At 41.9% G+C, this 19,870-nt stretch overlaps 1 protein-coding gene across 2 annotated transcripts in view; it reads left to right on the top strand.

The window, feature by feature from the left end:
* Nucleotides 1–1,244: 1,244 nt before the first annotated feature.
* The window catches only part of RSPO2 (R-spondin 2), a 248,466-nt gene continuing 229,840 nt past the window's right edge, over nucleotides 1,245–19,870 (top strand). The window contains exons 1-2 of one of the 2 annotated variants that reach the window (XM_006830639.1): nucleotides 1,245–1,406; nucleotides 1,771–2,026. In XM_006830639.1, coding sequence (XP_006830702.1) covers nucleotides 1,933–2,026 — 94 coding nt within the window. In that variant the 5' untranslated portion in view covers nucleotides 1,245–1,406; nucleotides 1,771–1,932. Of the gene's footprint in view, nucleotides 1,407–1,770; nucleotides 2,027–19,870 lie in introns of those variants that run through there. The other variant, XM_006830640.1, reaches the window with a different exon arrangement.

The raw sequence follows: 19,870 nt of genomic DNA, 5'->3' as shown, positions 1-19,870 counted from the left end.
CAGCAAGCATTATACTCCCCAAGTACAATGTTAATACATAAAATACTATTGTCATAAATGTGAAATGTCAGATAACTAATTGTTAGGTAAGGAGTAGGTATACATTCTTCCCTTACAGTAATGAATCTAGTCATCACAATGAAATAGGGTATCATCAAATATTTGACACAAAGAGTATTTGCCCATACTCAGGGCACATAAAGTTTACTTCAAGAGACTGGGGGGGGGAGGGGCGGAGTAGGGCAGGTGGATGGATAGAATGAGAAAGAAACACTTCATAGGAAAGTGGACTTTACTTGAACGATGCAAAGCCTCAATTCCTTTAGGAATGTAAGCAAGGGATCACACTTTAAAAAGAAATACATTTTCCTGCACGAGAAACAAAGTTATGAAATAACACTTTTGAGGATAAGCAAACGCTATTGAAAATCTACTTTACACTTCTTAAACGAAGATCTTGCTTTAAATCTGCTAGTTTCGCTAGCACAACTTCCTATAAAACACAGAGCCAAGATATAAATTAAAAAGTGGCAGAGGAATGGCAACTTTCAGGAGGCGATTCAAGTTTAAACTGCCTGTCAGAAGCAGCAGTGGAAGGTCTCTGCAAAGTCCATCTGTCAGCTAATCAGATTCCCTGGCAGGAAAGTGGTGCTGAGGCTCTGAACTGATCCTAAGAAGATGCCTTGCAGGTAAGACAGCGGGGTTCCGGGGTCCAGCATAGACAGGGGGCGTCCCCATCCCAGTCAGTCTTCACTTTAGCCACCCCTCCTGGAAAGCGTAGAGGGGATTCCGCTGGGTTTAGGTTCTCTATAGGTGGTCAACGTTCTTTAGGACCTCAGGGAAACCAAAGCATTTCTGGCTTTAGGACCCAGGAACTCCGCGGCAGTCTAGACTTAGATGCTTTGGACCACAGCACCACCTACTTATAGAAGCATCCCGAGCCTCAGCCCCTCCGCATCTCCATCGGAAATTGCACTCGCCACAGCCCCTCGGCCTCCCGGGAGCCTTGTCTCTCCCCGCCTGGAAAGACAGAAATCTTGACGTTAGCTGTGGAGTGGAAAAAGAGAGCCCGGGAAACGGCAAGATTGGCTAGAGACGCAGACAGCTAGAGCGGGCGCGCCTCTCACTGGGGCTCGGACTCACTGGCTGGGACGCAGCATCCCAGTAGCTGCGGACGCGCCCGCTCGGGCTTCGCTGCGCTCCTGTCAGGCGCCGATTGTCTGGCTGACCCTTGGTGCACGCAGATCCCGTGGCAATCGCTGCAATCCAGGAGCTGCCAGGAGCTCCCTGCGAGTCCCGGCAAACTTTTCCTCAGCCCACGTGCTAGCTAGGCAGCTGGCTCCCAGAGCCCGAAATGGAGCGCAGCGGCTAGGCACGCCGCGCCGCCGGAGACGTACGTGCGCACGGTAGGTGAACCGCGCCCGGCCGCCACCCCTACGCTCAAGGACCCCACCGTGGGACCTAGAGCTCAAGAGAGCTCCTTTGACACTGTGTCTTGCGGTTCTTTAGTTACCCTGAAGGGCCCGCGCGAGGCTTTTGCCCCGGGTCTGAGCCTAGGGCTCTGGAGAGGTTGCTAATTCACTGATTGTAATCACCTTCCTCTCCAAATCGCGGGCAGCTGTGCGCTAGGTTAAGCCGGCTGGCGGCTCATGTCAGGCTGTGTGCTCGCTCCCGCCCCTTCTTTAAGTTGGGACGCAGGAAAGCGCAGCAGCCTCCCCGCGGCTTTCTCCACCCCCTACCCACCCTGCTTCTCGCTCTCTGGTCTCGCAGGTTCATGGCGGAAAGATGCTGGTCTCGCTGAACTGACCAGTACGGACCCCGGGTTGTTGGCGCTCTTCCACTGTGTCCTCTTCAACAGCGCGGCTAGCTCCTCGGATGAGCTCTCCAGTTCCTCGACTTTGAGAGACCTCTCTCCCCCGCCCGACCGCCCAGATGCAGTTTCGCCTCTTCTCCTTTGCCCTCATCATCTTGAATTGTATGGATTACAGTCACTGCCAAGGCAACCGATGGAGACGCAGCAAGCGAGGTGGGTCCCTCTCTGCTGGAGGTGCGTGGGGGCCTGGGGTAGGGTGGGGAGCGCTGCCCCCTTTTGCCCGGGACTCCCAAGGTCTCAGCAGGGCAGGACCGTGCCCGCCACCGTCGCTCTTGCTCTCCCCAGCCCTCACTCTCCTGGCCCCGCTCCGCAGTAGCCAGTGGCCGGCAGCGCCGGAGCGTGACGCGCAGCAGCGCAGCTAGCAGCACGAGCTGGGCGTCCCGCCGGCGCACGGACCGAAAGCCTTTCACACCCACGTTCACAGCACCGCCTCCAGTCACAGTCTTCTCGTTTTGGGTCGCATTTCTTATCTGACATCTTCCCACACCCCTCCCCCACTTACCAATCTCTGGTTTTCTCTTTATCTTCTTTTGCTTAGTTTTGTTCTTTTAACTATCGCGCCTACAGCACTTTTATCTTCCCAAGTCACCCACGTTGAGTACAGAATTCTAACCCAGATCGTCGTGGACCTGGCCTCTCTCGTCACACGTGTGTGTGTGTGAGTGAGAGCGAGCGAGCGTTGGAGCTGGGGTTAGGTATCAAGTCGAGGTGGAGGACCCGCGTTTCAGGGAAAGGGCAATATTGTTCCCTAAGAACCTGAGACCAGGTGGTTCTCAGCTTCTTAGTTTAATTTACTGTATTGAACTTTTCTCAATTGAGTGGCAACTCATGTGCTAGTTTTCTGGGAAGTCTCATCTGCCAAGTTGATGTTTTGAGACTGGTCCCACTCTGTTGTAGCCTCCATTTGCTTCTTCAAAAGCACCTATTTCGGTGAGTGGTTTTTGCTCCCAAGGAAATTCACTTGCGGCTCTTGAACTACTTTCTTGCTTCTCCATCACTTGTGTGCGCAGCGGGTTCGGGGAGTGGAAGCCTCCAGAGAGGTTTCAGAGAGCTAGCTTTCTTGCAGATTTAGTGCGTGTGTATTTCTTTCTGAGTCCTTCTGGGGCCGCAGCTAATCCAATAACATTTTAGGAGAAGGAATGCTAGACGCAATTAAACCTGGAGGATTTAATCATAGACCTCTCTCTTTCTCTCACAGACACATACAGGCACACAAACACACGCCTTGCAATTCTTGCACATAGAAAGTGGCATATGGGAAACCCCGTCTATATCCAATATTGGAATTCTCTGAAGTGAGAATTGGTCGCTAGGTTAACAGGTCTTGATTTTCCTGGGATATAACCTATCACTGGACCTGTAAGATGATTTGTTTATAACTTATTTTATGCATTTCAGACTTTGGAGAAAGGCTCATCATATTCTTATTTATTGATGGCTTTTTAGGACATCCTTAAGCTGGTATCACCTATGGGCAGGGCTAGAGGTTGGCAAAGCTTGAGCTCTCTGGTGACAGGCGATTGTGTAGTGTCTGCTCTCCAGTGGATGATGGACCCACACTTCATGAACAGCTCTTTCTACTCTTCCTCCTTTCTGACATCAGGAAAATGCTTATTTTCAGAAAAGCATTCTGGAGAAAATTCTTCCCAGAGGCTATGTGAATTTGATACTGATACCGCCTTTTCCTGACTCCTTCTCCCTCCCAACTGATTCTTTTCTCTACCCCAGTAATTTATCTCAACTACCAGCTGCTCCGCGGGAGAAAGATGAGGCTTTCTACTCCCGTAAAGATTTACACCCTCGGAAACCCTGTACAGGGTCGCTAGGGGTCGGACCCGACTCGATGGCACTTAACAACAACAACAACAATGATTCTTCGAGCCACCATTGTTGATTACACTGTGGTCAAGCGTTTGTTAGAGGCCTTTCCCTGTCCTACAATCAGAGGCTGTCACATGTTTGGTTGAAAAGCTACAGTGTTTAACATTTATGAAATAGGGAAATAAAAACTCTTTGGCAAACTTTTGTTTGCTTATTAGGTGGCATATTAATTTTAGTGGTCATTTTCTGATCCACAATGCCTGTCCCAGTGCGGTTGAGTGGAGAAAAACTTAACATACCATTTAAGTAAACTGAATGCAGGGATGCTGTTTGGTGGAGGGAGAGTGATAATACAGCACTCCTGCGGCCAGAAGCAATACTGCAGGCATGTCTCAGCAGTGCCATCTCTACAGTTCTGCCTATGCCTCCTTAGGTAGCTGAGGCAAAATCTACTTGTTTCAAAGCTTGCTTAAGCAAATCCACATCTCCAAAGACTAAAATTGAGAAACCCAATTCTAAAGTGTGCAGTAATAACTTGTGCCAAACCAATCTTTCATTTCAATAAAATTCTAATACTCTCAAGTACATGTAAATTGGTAAGGTTGTAAAAAAAAAAAAATCTATCAAAGTCCCCCCCACCCCCCACCCCCACCTTTCTTTCTCAACAGATGTCCCTTTCTAAATCCCAAGTTTCTGGCTAAAATAACTGGTCTTAAAAGTGACCACACTATCTTTACCAACAAAGGATGTACTGTGTTTTTAATTAAAAGTGGAACTACTTAAGGACTGGCTAGACAGTGTAGGGTGATAGTAGTGTTTCTGCTTTGCAAGGAAGCTTAGGGGTTGCATTATGAGAGTATTGGAATGAATAGAGATCTAACTCAAGTTGTGTGAATTGCCCCTCTTCACAAACTTAAGCTGGTTTTAATTGATCTCATGTCCACTGATTGATCCTACACCGATTGTTGCACATACCAGACAATTGGCTTTCCCAAAGGAGATTGATTTAAATTAGTTCCTTGGTGAATGCTTGACTACTCGCCAAATCATGTCAGCAGTGACGGTTTGCATGTTAAGAGTCTATTGTGGTACCAACATTTCCCCCTTTCCCTTTGTTTTGGATAGTGTCGGTTAAACATTACTTTCTAGGAAGAAAAGTGATCAGTGTCATAAAGAAAGAGAAGGTGTTGAGACTTAAAAGATCAGTTATTTTCTTGGCTGTATGCTAGGATGTAGGCAGCAGTGGTACCAGGATTGGTAGGCTAATGCCTGGGACCTTAATTCTCACTCTCTCTTTTTCCCCTTCATATTCCATCTGCAAATAATCAAACCTTCACTGTGGAGCATTCTCAGAACTCCTTTGGCATTATGTTTAGTCTGCTCTATGATCTCAGATGCTCCATAATATCATTTTCTTAATGAAATAAAATTCTTGGCAGAGATCAGATAATTTAGTCAGTTAAAATCAATTGCATCCAGTCTGGAATAGAGAGCAAATATATCATTTAACTCTATAATTTATTTAAAAATATAGCCAGCAGATTAAGAAAATAGAATGCCAACCTTTTCCTACTTTAGGACAAAACTTTGTATAGGGAAACCATCATAAATAACAACACTAGGTGTAGACTATTCTTTCTTCCCCATATTTTGAAAACAAAATCATAAAAAGTCACTTGATCATTACTAATGGAATCTGGCTGCTACAATTTTTTGTTAATCAGTTAGCTAGCATGCTACTGTTTGAAAAGCCGATGACCTTGTGTTTTGTCTACATGATTGTAGTCGTAAGACTCATTGTGTCTTTCCCTCCTTTAAAGATAGTCTTGTAAGCGACTGTTAACCCTTACTGCCTGTTTGTCTTGGAGCCTCTTATCTTATAATTTATTTGCATGTTAAATAGGATTATTTAATTCATTTTTGGACCGGTAGTAAATCACACTTTAGGTTGAATTATTGAAAGGTAGATAGATCAAACATAACTTTGTGATGGTCTTCCTGAAATTTCTTGAGCTTGAATTTAATTCTATGGTTCGTTCTTAGTTTAAATTCTTAGGTTAAGTACCTAATCATTTTTTAGCCAGGAATTTATGATAACTTATTGACAAAACTCTTTAAAAGCAGCAAGGCCCCAAAACCTAATAGATATTTCTGGTGGTCTGAGGGCAGGGGGCGTGGTATGACAAGTTTTGCCTGCTGTAGCCTTCTCCATACTGAAACTTCAGCTTCCTTTATAAGATCTCATTTCATAAGGTTGGATTTGACTTCATCCATAAACTGAAGTGTTTATTACAAACAGTGTGGTGGTTTTCTGGCAAGTAAAGTTGGGAAAAAAAATAAACATTTTCTCTTAAAGCTTATATGGCTAAATTATGTTTTTATTTTAGAAAAAAAATAATGAAGAGATTTGAAGATATTTGCTTTTGTAAGCATTTTTAATAGTGTATTTTTTGTGGTCTTCTTCCGAAATTCAAAATGGCACATGGAACATATTAACCTACACTTAAATGGAAAAGCTTCAAAATGCATTTTGTATGCTTGCTTTTTAGACTCCAAAGTGTTTCAGAAAAGCTGATTTGATGTTTAACTTTGCAACATAAACGTGTTCTTTCTTTTCTTTTGTTCTCTGAGTTTTTTTTTGATGATTGCTTTTTCTTCCAGCATAATTTCATGAATGTTTCTGGCCAATCTCTTACTAGTTTAGGGGGTTCAGAAAGTTGCTATACTCTAAGCACCATGTTTTTTTTTTTTTTTCTGCTATTGATATTTGGAAGTGATTCAGAATAGGTGACATCCCCCAGGCCTCTATTTAATTCTGGCTTTCTTTATCTGCTTTTAAAATCCAGTTTGGATTGAATCCAATATTTGTAGAAATCACAAGTTGGAAATGATACTTTGAATTCTTTAATGCAACACCATCTCTTGATTTATTCAGATACCGTCTGGTCAGTTTATGGATTATCCAGGCTACTTTTGCTTCTTTCCTTCCAACTGACTCCCTTTTAAGCCATCTTCCCCCCCGTGGAATAAACACTCTTATGCCTCCCAAATACAGAAAATAGATGACAGACAAATCATTTGATATAATGTTTGATTTTCCACTCTGTTAAAAGAATAGGATAAGCTTTGAGAGGAAAGTGTCAAACTATCCGTACTTTTCAAGACATCATGATGTTCATATTTGTTTTCATTATCACCATCAATTCTGGACAATCATTAGATGATAATGCTAAAGTGTGTATATGATATATATTGTATATAATTTACATATGTAATAGGAAAAGCATATGTATACACACACATGCATATCTGTGTTATTGTTGTGGTTAATTGCCATCAAGTAAATTCTGACTCATAGCGACCCTGTAGAGGGTTTCTGAGTAGCAGCTGGTGGGTTTGACCTGCTGACCTTGTGGTTTACAGTTCAGTGCTGATCCTATAGCACCATACCAGAACAGCAGAAGTCTGTGTGTGTGTATATAGACAGGAGTCCTGGTATGTGCTGCAAAAAGTCAGTTTGAGCTGTAAATTTGGTGGTTCAAACCTAACCGCCATTCCTTGGAAACCCTATACAGAGTTACTATGAGTCGTAATCAACTGGACAGCACTTAACAACGACAACAGTAACATATATATGCAAGGAGCCCTGGTGGTACTGTAGAATCAGCACTGGACTGCTAACCTTAAGGTAGGCACTTCAAACCCACCAGCTGTTCCTTGGAAACCCCAGGTAGGGTCTCTGTGAGTCGGAACTGACTCAAAGGCACGTAACAACAACAACAATGTGAGCTGGAATCGGCTTGATGGCAGAGAAAGTGAATGTGCATGTATGGGGGAGTTAAAAGGTTTGTGGGAAAATTCTCTTATCTTTCAATTCCATTTATTTAATGAATATTTTAACTGATTCCATGGTACTTCCATCAAGTTGGTTCTGACTCATAACTGTAAACCTTTGTGGGGACAGATCTTTGGTACTGCAGAGCAGCTGGTAGGTTTGAACTGCCCACCTTGCTATTAACAGCCTGATGCCTACCCAGAGTGCCACCAGGGCCCCAGAGATGATGACAGAGAGAGTCAGAGACAGAGAGACAAAGAGACAGAGAGACAGAGAGAATAAAGATAGAATGATTCTACGCTTTCAAGGCCTGCCTCCGTCTGCTCCATCTATTCTTTCCTCCTCTGGGATCTTTCTGTATCAGTCACTGTCTTTCCAAGTATGCTGCTATTCCCTTAATTCGCTCCTCCCCTTAGCCCCCTCTCCCCCCTCAATTCATTTTGACCTTACATTTCTGGTCAGTCTTACCCCTTTTTCTTTGCATCAAATTCTGCAATACCATTGTGGTCATCTCTGACTTGTTCCTCTAGAGATGTCTTCCTTTGGCTAGTGACACAATCCTCTTATTTTGCCTTTGAGTTTGCTGTTCATTTCTCTTCTCTGGTCCATTGATTCAGGATTGGTGTAGACTAGTAATTCTTTACTTTTATTTGGGGGATTTTACCCACATCTGTGTCTTCAATGATTTTTTTCACGTGCAGTCATTTAACCTTAGCCCCCCCCCCCTTTTAAATTGTATTATCTTTTGATTGCTCAACTTACTGCAATAGGGGAGATACTCCATATACGTTCAAATCTGATAAGTTGATTCATCACCTATGCATTCTGCCATGTGCATTCCTTGTTTCTTCTCATCCTGTGTAGACATATTCTTGTGTGTCAAGGCTGGAGGCCCCATTGTAGTCTTTGGCTTTCCTGTTGCCTCTTTGTTAATGTAGTCAGCTATTGTGAGTCTACCTCAGAATGTTGTTTATATCCATTCCATCCTTAATTTCCTAGCTTCATTTACTCCTGATCGTTCAGCATCGACTCTTTCTCACTCCATTCTTTACAATGCTGCCACATTGAATTTTTCTCAACCACGATCTGATCATATTTCATCTCTGCTAATAAGCCCCAAACCTCTCAGGTCTCCATTTTGCCTGCAGAATAAACACCAGCCTCTTTCAGATGGCATCCAAGCTTCCCCACCATTTGGCCCTAGCCCATTTCCAAGCTTCCACCACCCTGAAAGCCCTATTCGCTTAAGCTAGACCAGATTGCTTCATTTTCCCAGCACACCATTTGTTTCTCTGCTTTTATGCTGTTGCATGTGCGGTAGTGCCTAGCTAAAATGCCACTACCTCTGCGAAGCCTTCCTGGAATTTTCTCCCTCCCTTTCTGAAGCCTAAATGAATGATCTCATAGTCTCTCGTAGTTTAGTTCTTGTGTGTGTGTGCTACTCCTCAAAGCCTCTTTTTGTCCCTCTTCATTCTGATGATTTTGGCACTATCTCATTTTCATAATATTTCATGTTTCTCTAGTGTAGGACTGTTGCGTGCTCATCTCCACTCCACAAACAAGGCTTCGTCGATTGCTTCCTCCACAGCAGCTTAACAAGAAGTCAGTGAATATGAGATTTATTGTTTGGACTTAAAATGCATTTGACAACCTCATGAGATTAAAAAAAAATTGAATTACTTTGCACATAAAGTTTAATGAGTGACTAAGTATCTAAAATATTAGGTGTAATCACACTATTTGGTTTTCTTCTTTAGAGTTTAAAGAGCAAAACAGAACAAAACCAGAATAAAAACATCTCCAGCCCAATACTCACTCCAAAGTCCCTTCTAATTATTACCCAGAATGTACAGTGTATAATAAGGCCTGTTTATATACCCATATGTCTGTTTATTACATGAATGAAAGAGTATCCCAAGTGATAGGTGAGTTTGGGTCTATACTTTTGCAAACCTTTTCTAGAGAAAGGATCAATAAGGGATTTTCATCCGCAAACACTTTGCCCTATGTGGATATTCTTTTAGAGGAAAAAGAAATGGGAATTTTCCTTCTTAAAGACATTGACATTAATAACATAGATAAACTATTGTTGTTGCTGTTAAGTGCCATCGAGTTGGTTCGGACTCACAGTAAACTTATACAGGGTTTCTGAGAAGTGGCTGGCAAGTTTGAACTGTCAACCTTGCGGTTAGCAGTCCAGTGCTTACCCTACAGTGCCACACCAGGAAGAACATGTTTAATGATTGTTACTCGTTGTGATTTTAGGATAATAAGTGCAGCTCTGTGGCTATATCGGTAGAGAATAGATGAATGTGTATATTAGTACAAGTTCTTCTATAGCTATGAGGAGGCTACATAGTTTAATTCATTTACTTTCCTTTGGTACTACTGTCTCTGGAAGCATTGTGTAGTGTAGTGAATTATTGAATATGGCCCTTTTAACTGTTCATGGTTTTGTAATGATTAGGTGAGGCTGTGCAAATAAAGTACTTGTGGTCCCCAAAGGGAATTAGATAGCCTGTTAATAATACAAATGAAGTGTATGGTATGCTTGTTGGGGTGAGTTCATGCAAATAAGATGTATAGAACCCTAACAAGGGGATTGGTTAGTTTTGCCATCCCATTTGATTTAAAATCCTGGAGTAGAGGGAGCCCTCACTACCACCAAGAAAGAAGACCTGGGAGCAGAGTGTGTCCTTTGAACCTCAAGTTCTTGAGCTAAGAAACTCCTAGACCCTGAAGACAGCTGTAACACCAGAGATGATACAAGACTTGGAGAAGTGGAGACGAGCTTGGCAGGCAGAGAACTGGCTGAAAAAGGACCAAGATCTGGAAAGGAGACAGTGCAGGAGGGCTTCCCAGCTCATAAATCCAGAGAACTGAGTCCTTCAGGCTTGTTGGTGGAGTAGGGTGCTGCTGGCACTTATTGGTGTGCTGAAGCGCTTTGTGGCGTCCTGGTGTGGTGCTATAGGATAAACATTGGACCATGAGCTTAGTTTAAACTGCTAGATCGGCAGGTCAGACTTACCTTAGAAACCCCGTACAGGGTCGCCATGAGTTGGAACCAACTCGAGGACATTTAACAACAACAACAGCAAAGAGCTTTGTATTACTTGCCCAAGTAGGGGGTACAAGCTTTACTGGCCTACGAGGCCTGAGGGCCAAGGAGAGGCTTGCCTGTGGATACAGCTGAGAAGCTGTCGTAAGTGAAGATGCCGTTGATTCTGATGCATTTTCTTCTCTGCGTCCCCTTGTGTAGTGCTTAGATGAGAAGAGTTGATGTTACTGCTGCTGCCAGGCCATTTTTTGTTTTAACAATTGACTTTTCACTGGGCTGACGTGAGTTATAAGGAAAGTGAGCTGCTCACTGAAATGTTGTGTGGTTTGAAAAAACAGTTAAATGGAAAACATCTATAATTAGGCTCTTTTTTTGAACACATTGGCTTTTTCTGTACATAGTACACATCAACTTTTGAAACACAGTGAAATCACCTCTGAACCAGTTCAGAAGTTCTTCAGACCACGGAACTTCTGTTGTCTCAGAAGTTTCTATGGGAGTCATGGTGTGGCGCTGTGGGTTAATGCGCCAGACTGCAAAGCCGTTTGAACTGCAAGGTTGGCAGTTCAAGCTCACCAGCTGCTTCTTGGAAACTCTATATAGGGTCGCTGTGGGTCAGAACTGACTTGACAGCACTTAACAACAACAACAGAAGTTTCTACAGCTTATATTTATGTTAATTAAGCAACTGATATTAAATAATGGAAGGCTAAGGGGTAGAGTAATTGAGATCTAAGTCATAAGTGTGATTCTAGTACAATTTGGCAGACCTAGGACCTGAATGCATTCAGATTCAGGCTTTGAAATGCTGGCTGTGGTTACTTATACTGCTAAATTTGTCTGATTTTTATTCTTGTGTGTACAGATTATGGGAACATCATATTTTGGTCTCATGAAAAAGTTTATGTGTTAAAATATATATCTATGCGCTTAATATGTGTGCATGTATGTTCATCTCCAGATGTTTGTAGGTGTGTATATACATGTTTTATGTATACAAACATGTTATGTGTATAAAAGCCAGCCTCCTTCACATGACACTTGAAGTTCTGCACCATTCGTAACACCCTGATAAAAATCAGAGTAACCAGCCATGGTTAGAAAAAACTTTTAAACAGATTTGTTACTTTCACTTTAAAATACAGACTCTAACTATAGGTAGTTTTACTTCTTAACTGGTCAATTGGAGGAAACCTTCACGATTTACTTTGAAATGTTTTTCTTCATCTGCTGCTGGGTATTAAATTCACTTAGGAAATAAAGGTTAGTATATAGTTTCTGGTGTGGCTCTGTGGGTTAATGCGCCAGACTGCAAAGCCGTTTGAACTGCAAGGTTGGCAGTTCAAGCTCACCAGCTGCTCCTCGGAAACCCTATACAGGGTCGCTATAGGTTGGAACCAACTCTACAGTATTTCACGACAACAACATTGTAGTTTCTGAGTCCTGGTGTGGTGTTGTGGGTTAATGTGCTGGACTGCAAAATTGGTTTGAACCGCAGAGTCAGTAGTTCAAGTTCACCAGCTACTCCTTAACAACAACTACAACGTGTAGTTTCTACACATGGGATTGCTATTAGTCAAAACTGACTCCGTGGCACGTAACAACATCAACAGCAGATAGTTTTTCAGGACATCTCTTCTGAGTAGGATTTCTTAACTTTGGGTCCAGAGATGGGGAGTTGAAGGAGCAAGGTTTTTGTGAGTTTCCTGACATTAAAAACAAACCTTTTCTGTTTCTTTTGGGGATGTATCTAGAGCTTTCACTTAAGTCTCAAGTGAGCCCATCTTTTTCTTAAACAGGCTGAGAGAGAAGAGTTGGTTAAAGAAATAGGAGGTGGGTCTCTCTTCAGTAGCATGATGCCAAGTGGCTGCTTCAAATTCATATAAATTCCATATTTTCTAAAAATTTATTTTTCTTGCTTGGATTTTTAGCCAATGGGTATTTGTGTATTTCACAATATGGGGTCATATTGCAAGCAGTATCCTAACATTTATTTCAGTAAATAATTACTTGGCCAGCGATCCCTTAGTCAAAGATACTGCTGCTGCCGCTGAGTGCTGTGGAGTCCGTTTCTACTCACAGTGACCCTGTGTAGGGGGTCCGAGGCTGTCTGTCTTTTCTGGTGCAGAAAACCCCATCTTCCTCTTCCAGAGCAGCTGGTGGGTTTGAACTGCTGACCTTTTGGGTAGCAGCCCAACATATAACCCACTACATTGCCAGAGCTCCTTATTCTAAAGATGAGATGATGATGATTTTTTGTTTAGTGCCATCGAGGTAGTTCTGATTTGTAGTAACCCTGTATAGGCTTTCTGAGATTTTTGGAGTAAGTAGCTTTTCCCTCTGCATTGCCTCCAAAGGTTGATGAAAGAAAAGAAAAGAAAAAATTATAATATAAGGAATTTTGATAAACTTTCTCCTCTGATCTAATTCATATCTTATCAGAAAAACAGTTGACATGCATATAATTTTAGAAATAGTTGTGATGTTCCAGCCAATGCCATGTGGTGCTGGCATAGATGTGACTTGTATGTCCTGCAGTTTGCAGAATTGTCAGAACCTGAATTTTGCACTCTTCTATTCCAGCAAAGAAAAGGCTTCTCCTTGATCCTTGTTGCTGTATCAACACAATTTAGAATTTTTGTACCATGATCTTCTTAAGTTTCTCACCTGTGCCTGGGTAAAGCATGCCTGGCAACCACGCCAGCAATTAAAACACATTGACCAATAGAGGGCGCACTGCACATTCTTTTCCTAGTGCTTTGTTCTTTCTGGTCCTTCAGTATTTGTACATGTTTTAATCATTGGTTCACATGGCAAACCTGTTCTCCTCTTTCCAGTATGACTGCCGCTGCAATAATCTTGATGTCATCACAGAGGAAGAAAAAGGAATGAATAAGAGGTTTTTTTTTCCAGTCTTACTGGATACTCTGGTAGCGTAGTGGTTACGAATCCGGCTGCGAACCTTATTAAGGTCAACGGTTCGAAACTACCAGCTGCTCCACGGGAGAAAGATGAGGCTTTCTACTCCCGTAAAAGATTTACACCCTCGGAAACCTCGGAAACCCTGTACAGGGTCGCTATGGGTTGGAACCGACTCGACGGCACACAACAACAACAACAACTGGATACTGCGGATTTGGTCCTTAATCTTCTGACAAGATCTTCTCACCAAAAGGCAACCTCATAGTTTTGCCTCCTGTGGGGCAGATATGAACGTTAGAGATTATATTAACTCAGAGGTAGATTTCATTGTTTACCGATACTTTGAAAGACATCATGTTTGTTTGTTGATTTATTTTTCACAAAGTGTATGCCTAACAATTTAAGCAATTGGTAAAGTTTGGAGTTAGCCACATGACTCCAAATGAATACTTTCCAATTAATTGCTTACCAAATTCTTCAGTCTTTTTGGACAGACCTATTTTTATCAGTGGGTATGGTGAAAAATGTCAAACCTTATTTTGGAAATCCAAGTTTAATTTTCTAAAATAGTGTCCTTTGCCTCTTATGTAATCAAGTCTCACTTAGGGTTTAAAAGTTGTCTGGCATTCATTTGTTGTCTCCTTCCGTTGCTGTTATTGAATACCTCTTTCTGATAGTCAAAAGTAGGCTATTAACGTCGAGAGGCTTGGGCTATTATCTTTATCCTGTACATTTAGTTCATTACTCTTTATTTATTATATTTTTTAAAAGATTAACTTTCAGTTTATTTGAATTATAGTGTGGATAATATATTATGCCCAAATTTGATGTAGCCTATGCTCACCTCCAAGGAGTCCTGGTGTGAGGCTGAGAGTTATGCGCTGGAGTGCAAGGGTCAGTTTGAACTGCAAGGTTGGTAGTTCAAGCTCACCAGTCGTTCATCGGAAACCCTATATAGGGTCGCTAAGAGTTGGAACCGACTTGATGGCACTTAACAAGAAGCAATAACATGCTTAACCACAAAGAACTAATCCATAGGGGTTCGGGGTGTAACTATTTTCATTGTTTCCAGTTCCTCTACTGTCATATACGGTTTTTGAAAGACTGCTCTGAATTAGACACCCCCAACAGTGCAGTGAATTGGGAGGAATTGATCTTGCGGGTCCCCATTGACTACAGCCAATATATTAAAGTTGGACAGTAAACAAGGAAGACTGTAGACAAATTGGCACATTTGAATTATGGTGTTAGAGAAGAATGTTTAAAGTACTATCGACTGCCAAAAGAAACACATCTGTCTTAGACGAAGTGCAGTCAGAATTTCCCTTAGAAGTGGACATGGCAAGACTTAATCTTTCATACTTTAGACGTTATCAGGAGGGGTCAGTCCCTGGAGAAGACATCATGTTTGGTACAGTGGAGGGTCTTCAAGAAAGAGGAAGACTGCCAGTGAGACGGATTGGCACAGTGGTAGCAGCAGTGGGCTCAAACACAACAATTGTAAGGAGGGTGCAGGACTGACCGGGCAGCATTTCATTGTGTTGTACATATTGTTCCCACGAGGAGGAACTGACTCGACAGTACCTAACAACAGTAACAAAGCAGTTTCTGGTTTTTGACTTTTCACATCTTTTGGGTGGTTCTTGCACCTGAGAGAAAACTTTATTAAAATTAAATGGTAATTATTGATATTTGCTCTTTGATTTTTAGAGATTCAGTTCCTTTGGAAGTGTTTGTTTAAGGGTCGTATTATTAGGGGGATTTTGTGGAACTTGGGTTTCAGTTCTGGGCTCATCTAAGTAGATATGAAGAAGTGGTAGAAAACAGCTGTGCAAACTAGTTTAAATAGTTCTTTCATCAGAGAATCTGGATACTTGTCATAATGCTTTAAGAGGAATGACAGCTGTCCTGTTATGCAGCATGCTTCCTACCAGCAAAAGCTAGTTTGTACTACTCTCTTTTCCCGGCTTTAGTATAGGAGAGGAACTTAGTTAGGGTCAGGGGACTAAGTAACTTGGAAGACCACTAGTATGAAATAAATAGCAACAGATCCCCAAAGCATGATTTGGGGATTGAGTTAGGTTTTTGTGGCATTATGGGAAACAATTTGCAGTCTTGGTGGTTACTCAGTAATGAAGTGTCTGCTGAGATCATTTTATTGAATACTGCCATTTTTGAAAGACGTTGTTGCTCCTTCCTTTAAACCAGGTTATCCGGAAAGCTGTTCTAGAGTTTGATAATTGTAACTTGAGAATTGATTGTTCAAAATAATGAATTTAATGCTATTGAGCTGTTCCAATTTGTGAGAGTAATGAGAATTCGTTCTTTGTAGCTGCTATATAGGTGGTCCCAACTTGATCTTGACTTGAAAACGATTCAAATTTCTAGTAGCTGCTTTAGGGGCTTTAGCATGTGCTTCCGCACAGTGAGTAGACATCCCTTTTAAAAAAGTCAAAGGGAAAGGTTTGAAGAAATTAGAGGCCGGATCAGTGGAAAGGAAGAAAAGCAGGAACTTGACCTTTCTTTTCAAGACTTGGAAGCCTACCATATGGAAAAAAGGTCATCCATTCTACCTGTTGGAATTAAGGCAAAATGATGGAAGTTTATAGGGAGGAAGATTAAGGATTTTATTTAGAAAATTATACATTAGAGAAAGATACTCACTCATTCTTGATGTCCTGACTTCGTTTGGAAAATTCTTTTTTTCGAACAGTATAGGGTTTCTCTTAAGGATGTTGTGAAGATGGTAGCTGCATTGAGTATAAAGGGGCCTGTAGGGATTGTGAACACTGTCAGAGTATTGAGAACCTCCATAATGCATCTACTATCGAATAGACACTTAAATAGCAATTGTTGTTAACAAATATTCAAACTACAATTTGGAGACTCTTGATTCCCTAATAGAGGACTCGAACAAATCCACTTCTGTAGAGTCTGTATTATATGTCTCCGGGTCATCATTCTAACCATCAGTCATAAATAATAGTATGTTGTTGTTGCCATTAAGTGTTGGGGAGTCAGTTCCAACTCATAGCAACCCGGTATAGGGTTTCTGAGGCTGTAAATCTTTGCAGGAGCAGAAAGTCTCATCTTTCTTCCACAAATAATGGTAAGATGTTGAAATTAGATCTCAGTTCCTAGAGTCCTGGTGGCACTGTGGTTGATGAGCTTGGCTGCTCACTGAGAGGTCAGTGGTTTGTAACCACCAGTGGTTCTTCAGGAGAAAGATGTGGCATTCGGTTTCCATGAGGATTTACAGCCTTGGAAACTCTTTGGGGCTAAGAGTTGGAATTAACTCGATGGCAGTGGGTTTTGGCTTGGGGTGGATCTGGATTCCTAAAGGTGAAGAGAAGGCATATTTCTCAACTCTTACATGACTTTGCTGTCAATTTTGGAATGGTTTATTATGAAAAGGCCAAGCTCTTAAAAAAATATTTTGCTGTCTTTAGTGGAGTTACTAGACTGGAAGATAGAGAAATATTTGACAGAAATTTATCGACAGTATCGTGGCACTATGAAAACGTAAGTCTCTTGGTAGTACAAACAGTTAAGTACTAGACTACTAGCCAAAAGGTTGGTGGCCGGAACCTACTTAGAGGTGTCATGGAATATAGGTATGGTGATCTGTTTCTGAAAGGTCATGACGACCTTGAAGACCCAAGGGAACCATTCTACTCTGTACACATGTGGTGTCACTGTGAGTCGGAATTGACTTGATGGTAACTAACAATCCTGGTGTGGTACTGTGGGTTCACGTGCAGGACGGCAAAGTTAGTTCGAACCACATGGTTGCTGGTTCAAGCTCACCAGCTGTTCTTTGGAAACCCTATACAGGGTCACAATGTATTGGAACTGACTTGATGGCACTTAACAACAACAAGAAAGTGTCATATACTTTTTTTTTCAAATCCTTGTGTGTAAGGTAGAGAAAGCCAGAGTACGATTTTATGTTACTTGATGTTTGAGAGGCGCTGAATAATGAATTGATGGTGTATCGTACAGGACCTGTCTTCAGCTTCGTTTGGAGCAGTGTTTGTTTCCTTAATGATTTGGTAATGACAGATGGCACATGGGCCCGTTTTGCACACTATGAAGTTGAAAAGGATGTTTAAGATGTTGGCTGATTGGTTACAAAAAAGGTGGAAAAAATGGGTGGGAATGACTAGCTTTGTGTGTACTGAATCAGAATCTACATTTTAACAACTAGGGGATCTTGTTAAAATATAGCTTCTGATTCAGGATATATGGGGGTAAATGCAAGTCCTGAGTCGGGGGTAAGAACAGAATGAATGGTTTGAAGTACTGTCCTTGACACATCCTAAAGTTATAATGTGATTTAGTTGCAAAAAGAAATTGGCTGCATAAAGAGAAATGTTTATCTAGATTCCAGTATAAACCAGATGGAGGTTCTCAATACATATCATAGTTAGGAAGTTCTGCTCTAGATGCCATTACTCTCAGTGTCTTTGCAGCACTGCTTCTATTAGTAACTTGTGTCAGATCCTGTACCGTTAACCAGCGGCCATTGAGTCAATTCTGACACATAGTGGCCAATGTATACTAGTGTACATCTGTGTTCCTTAGGGTTTTTAATGGCTGTTTTTTTTTCAGAAGTAGATCACAGACTTTTCTTTGAAGGCACCTCTGGGCAGACTTAGTGAACCTTTCAGTGGACTTTGACTCTTAGTGACACACTAGGACAGAGTAGAACTGCCTCAGAGAGTTTCCAAGACTGTTAGCGTAGTGGTTACGAATCAGGCTGCGAACTTTAAGGTCAGCGGTTCGAAACTACCAGCCGCTCCGTGGGAGAAAGATGAGGCTTTCTACTCCCTTAAAGATTTACACCCTCGGAAATCCTGTACAGGGTCGCTATGGGTCGGAACCGACTTGATGGCACTAAACAACAACAACAACAACAACAAAATCTTTCTGGAAGCAGACTGCCACATCTTTCTCTTGTGGAGCCGCTGGTGGAAGTGACACCCCGGGTCCTTTCAATCCACATTGTCTTCTCACAACAATCCTGTGGAAGTATTACATACTTACTAGTAAGTATTGTTACTAGTAAGTATACTCTTGCTGTTAATCGTTGTAGATGTTGAAGTAGTGGTAGTGGGGTGCTTAGTAAAACTAGGACCACTGCACATAGTCACTCTGACTGTGTACTACATATGCAATGTTGTGGGAATGAGGCCCCTGGGTTGGTGCATGCTGTGGCTCTACAGATGGCCCTGCTTTATAGATGCTGTTTAAAAGCACATAGGTTTTGGGCTAGGCCAGGGCTGGAGGCAGAACCTTTGTTCTGCCATTTGAAGATTTGTAACATCATTCGTGGGCTGTACAAAATTATAAACTGAAACATTAGCCTGCCATAATGTGATGGCTGGAACTGCGGTTGTCTTGGCAGGGCCAGACCAAATTATTTTTGTGGGCCTTATAGGGTCTGCGGACTGGAAGTTCTCCACCCCTAGACTATGCAAATAAAGGTTCGTTCTGCTCCTAAATTCTGTGAAACTACCTAAATTGAAAAGGAGCTCTGGTAGCGTAGTGGTTACGAGTCGGGCAGCTAACCCCAAGATCAGCAGTTCGAAACTACCAGCTGCTCTGTGGGAGAAAGATGAGGCTTTGTGTAAAGATTTATAGCCTGGGAAACCCTGTACAGAGTCACTGTGAGTCGGAACTGACTCCGCAACATATCACCACCACCACCTGAATCTAAAGAATCATCTGATTGTGTTTATTACTTTTAAAGATAAACCCATGTATCAAATTGGCTTATTATACCGTTCCTTCAGATGATAACCTGTTACAGTTTACTATAATAAGGCTTGTGAGCATCCTTTATAGAGCATTCCTGAAATTTTAGTATTGTCTGTTGTGCATTGCTTTTGGAGTTAAAAGTATCTTAGTCACCTCAGATTTTGAGAAGCATCTAATATTGACATTACCGAGAAACCTGATCTATTCTTAATTGCATAGTACATAATAAAAGGTTAGTAGGACCATTCTTCTAAAACTATTTTGAGAGGTTTCAAGTATAAGCAAAAATAGAGAGAAATACACAATGAATCCCTATATTGGAAGGAGCATCAAAAAGTACATGGACAAATGGAATGAAAAGGTAACTGGAATTTTCCCACAAACTTCTTTTTTATTTTATTTTAATGTTTTATTGTGAATTATGTGATACTTTACACGGGCGAACATTAGTTTTATATTCATCCTATCGTATTATATCGTTTCATTGCCATGGTTACAATCCCCTCCAGGCGTCATTCAACCATCCAAAGGGTACACCCTGCAAGCCTGCCCCCTGGTCAACAGCACACAGCCCCTCTCCCTTTCTGGGTCTAAAGTCCCC

This window comes from Chrysochloris asiatica, unplaced genomic scaffold, assembly GCF_000296735.1.
Source record: "Chrysochloris asiatica unplaced genomic scaffold, ChrAsi1.0 scaffold00001, whole genome shotgun sequence".
Taxonomy (NCBI): Eukaryota; Metazoa; Chordata; class Mammalia; order Afrosoricida; family Chrysochloridae; genus Chrysochloris; species Chrysochloris asiatica.
Note: the sequence above shows the minus strand (reverse complement) of the source record. Positions and strands in the feature narration are given on the sequence as shown.